This window comes from Sceloporus occidentalis, unplaced genomic scaffold, assembly GCF_023333645.1.
Source record: "Sceloporus occidentalis isolate IW3139 unplaced genomic scaffold, rSceOcc1.0.p SCAF_2, whole genome shotgun sequence".
NCBI lineage: Eukaryota > Metazoa > Chordata > Lepidosauria > Squamata > Phrynosomatidae > Sceloporus > Sceloporus occidentalis.
This window is the reverse complement of record NW_028316982.1, coordinates 152102279-152105423: the sequence shown is the minus strand read 5'-3', so window position 1 is coordinate 152105423 and position 3145 is coordinate 152102279. Positions and strand designations below refer to the sequence as shown.

Here is a 3145-nt window from a genome sequence, read left to right as displayed (position 1 = left end):
TTTTGAAGTGTTATACAATTGCTATATTGATGTTTCAAATATCCTTTTTTGGCAATATAGGAAAACAATGGTGTAAAAATGGCTTGTTTATATTACATTTATAGTAATACATCATGTTTCCTACCTTGAAAACCAAAAGGAAGGCTGTTCTAGAAACCATTGCTGAATAATGTTGCTATTGTTGTGGAAATGTTTAGGTATATTAAGGACGGTAGACCAATTTCTGAGAACACAGCTGTATTTTATCAACAATATAACTTAACATTTTAAAACACGATTAAATATCCTTTTTCTTTTGGAAAAAAACCGTCTGGTGGCTTGTTTTCCATTATGTCAACAAAGCACGCATTTATATACACTGTATATACATTAGGTGAGAACATATCCATATATACATGGTGACATACAAAACCTTTCCTTAACATGAACATGAAATTTTACTGTGGTTCAAGGAGAAATGGTTTAAGTCCCTCTTTATCGGTCACAAAGGGCACGTAACAGGGTAAACATAGAATGCTGAAACATATCTGAGGTTTCAAAACAGAACCTTTTCCCTATATGTTTCCCTTATGGGGAAAATATTTTTTTTTTCTTGATTATCCTCCCAGTACGAGAACTGCATGGTTTATCTTGGTTTTGAACAGGTGCAACTGCGCCTTGCAAGGAAGATGTTCCTGCATTGCTCACACATTGCACGGTTCCAATGCAGCCTTCATTTTCTGGGGGATCAGTGACTGCAACAACATTCTGAACATCCCTGTTGATGTTCTCTGCTGTGTTGTCACCATCTCTAATTTCACTACTAGGAGTGACAGGACAACCATCAGGAGCATAAGCAGGAGGAAGTTCATCAAAGAGTTCAGGGGAATTGTTCCCTTGACATTTCCCACCAAAATCTGATGTGGATGGTTGCTCCTGGAAATCTGTAAAGACAGCTGGGCCTGGTGTTGAAGGAGGAATATCACACGGAGATGCCCTGAATGATGTGTGCATAGTTCCTTGGGCAACAGTATCATGTTGCCCCGTTGGAAGTGCACATTCATGATCTACTTTCCTCCGGTACAGTTCAGTCATGGTCTCCATGTACTGCAACATTCTCTGTCTGTCCTGTGCACTTCTCCTTACATCTTCCTCCATAATATGTACAAGTTCCATTTCTGTCCTCCTACAGTCTTTCATGCTGTCGTGTACAATTTCCATGAACCGTTCCTGTGTTCTCCGGGTAAGTTGGGCCTCTCGACTTGCACTCTGCATTATAGTGCGCGCAATATGTTCTCCTCTTCTGGCGCGACGATTCCTGTTCCTGTTTGAACGCAGTCTTGTTCCAGGAGACAGCAATACATTGGGTGGTTCGTCCTCTGGATCGTTAGGTACTGAAATTTAAAAATTAGTGAAAATAGATTAAGCCCACAGGAAGGAAATTTATTTCTAATGGTAGCATCATGTAAAGGGTTGTAGACAAAGAATTTTCTTAGAAAAGCAGATGCTACCTACCATTGCTTGTACCGCTTGTATCATCTGCACGTCTTTCCAAGTCACCCAATTGTTCTCCAGTCGCACCTTCAAAGTGGAGCATTAAACACCAACGTTATTTCTTTTGAACACATATACAGGTTCACAATATTTATGAAGAAAACAGAGATCCAGAAATTGACAGAAATTTATATATGACTACCTGCTATTTGCGTAGGTCCACTTTCCAAAATTGTGACAGGTATTGTAATGACTGTGTCATCGAGACAAGTGTCATCAGAATCTGAAAAATGCAAGGGGAAAAAAAGAGTAAAGCCTTTGTCTTTTTAACAAAATAATGTTGTCATGCACATAGCAGAAATCTTCAGGCATTACAGATGGGCAACTTGCCTTCATCACTGTCTTGTCTGGTAGTTGTTTCTTGGGTGCTTCCTTCGCCTGTGTTAGCCATGGAGGTGGATGCGGTTTCTTGATTCACATTTGTGGTTTCACCCTCCCTTTCAAAATCAAGACTTCGGGATAACCTGTTAGGGGTGATGCTAACATCCCCATGAAAGATTTCCTCTAGTTCCCTATAAAAGGGACATGTAATAGGGTTGCTTCCACTTCTCTGATTGTGTTTCACAACCTTTCTGTACTCAAATCTCAATTTTTTTGATTTAGATCTGCATTCCTCGGCAGATCTGACATGGTTCCTCTTTGCCATTTCATCAGATACAACTTTAAATTTATCCAAATTTCTGTAATTCTTTTTTAATTTGGACTGCAATTTTTGTTCTTTCCATATCTCCAATAAGGCCAAAACTTCATTGGCACTCCACACCCTCCCCCTTGCTTGTGCGGAGGCACTGCTTTCGGTCACTGCATGGCTATCCATGGCTTTCCTAATTACAGAAAGTATAAAATAATACTGTCTGCAATTTAATTATAGAGGCTGTGAAATAAACTTCTGCGTTAGCACTTAGCTGCTGATGCTGGCTCTCTGCACTCCCAAACTCCCGGCACTGCAGTAAAAGCACTAGAGGGCGCAAGTCTAGTTTTGGCGCCAAGAATCCCTGCACAGTGATGACGTTGCAAATCCCTCTTCCCGCTGGACTTTTCGGAGTGGCCGAAGTTATTGGGAAGCAGTGATGGCGCGTAGGAAGGGATCCAAATGGGTCAATAAGGAGATTGATCTGCTCCTGAGAAGTGTTAGGGGGAGCGGAAAATTAAAGACGCTCATGAGGTCCCGTTCTGTACCCATTCTTCCTGTGCATAGAGAGGTAGCAGAGCAATTAAAAATGCATGGCTACAACCGCACCGCCGAAGAGGTGTACAGGAAGTTCAAAATGACGCGTGAAAAATTTTTGGCCAGTCTAAATAGTTTTGGGCCATCACCCCCCAAAGAAAAACAACCACCCTTTTTCCCCCTAATGAAAGAGCTGTGGCTTATGGCGGGGAACCATGGCTCCCAGGAAAAAAATCCCTCGGGTAAGTTTGTAGCTTTACAAGTAAGGGCTCATTGTTGCATAGTATGCCATGGAATTCCTCCAGTGTTGTAGCCATAAGGAACAGTTGCTAAAGACAGTCACTATATCAATATCATATTAGGCTACTTCCCTTATCAGTTTCCAAAAGAAAAAAACACTACAATGGACTACCAGCCCTGAGGTCGCCATACTTTTCCAACATA

General features: G+C 41.3%; 1 protein-coding gene across 1 annotated transcript; it reads right to left on the bottom strand.

Annotated features, from left to right (window-relative positions):
* Positions 1-219: 219 nt before the first annotated feature.
* LOC149319153 (uncharacterized) lies at positions 220-2716 on the bottom strand. The gene is made up of 4 exons (XM_089508394.1): positions 2713-2716; positions 1676-1756; positions 1495-1560; positions 220-1373 (listed from the first exon to the last, which is right to left on the bottom strand). Exons 1-4 carry the CDS (start codon positions 2714-2716, stop codon positions 568-570), a joined length of 957 nt encoding a protein of 318 aa, XP_089364520.1. The 3' UTR covers positions 220-567.
* Positions 2717-3145: the final 429 nt, after the last annotated feature.

What these genes read in the sequence shown, in the direction of transcription:
- LOC149319153 (XM_089508394.1), bottom strand. An exon ending in TGGACCTACGCAAATAGCAG is followed by an intron (nt 1,561 to 1,675) that starts GTAGTCATATAT and finishes TCCACTTTGAAG; the next exon opens with GTGCGACTGGAGAACAATTG. An exon ending in TACAAGCGGTACAAGCAATG is followed by an intron (nt 1,374 to 1,494) that starts GTAGGTAGCATC and finishes TTTAAATTTCAG; the next exon opens with TACCTAACGATCCAGAGGAC.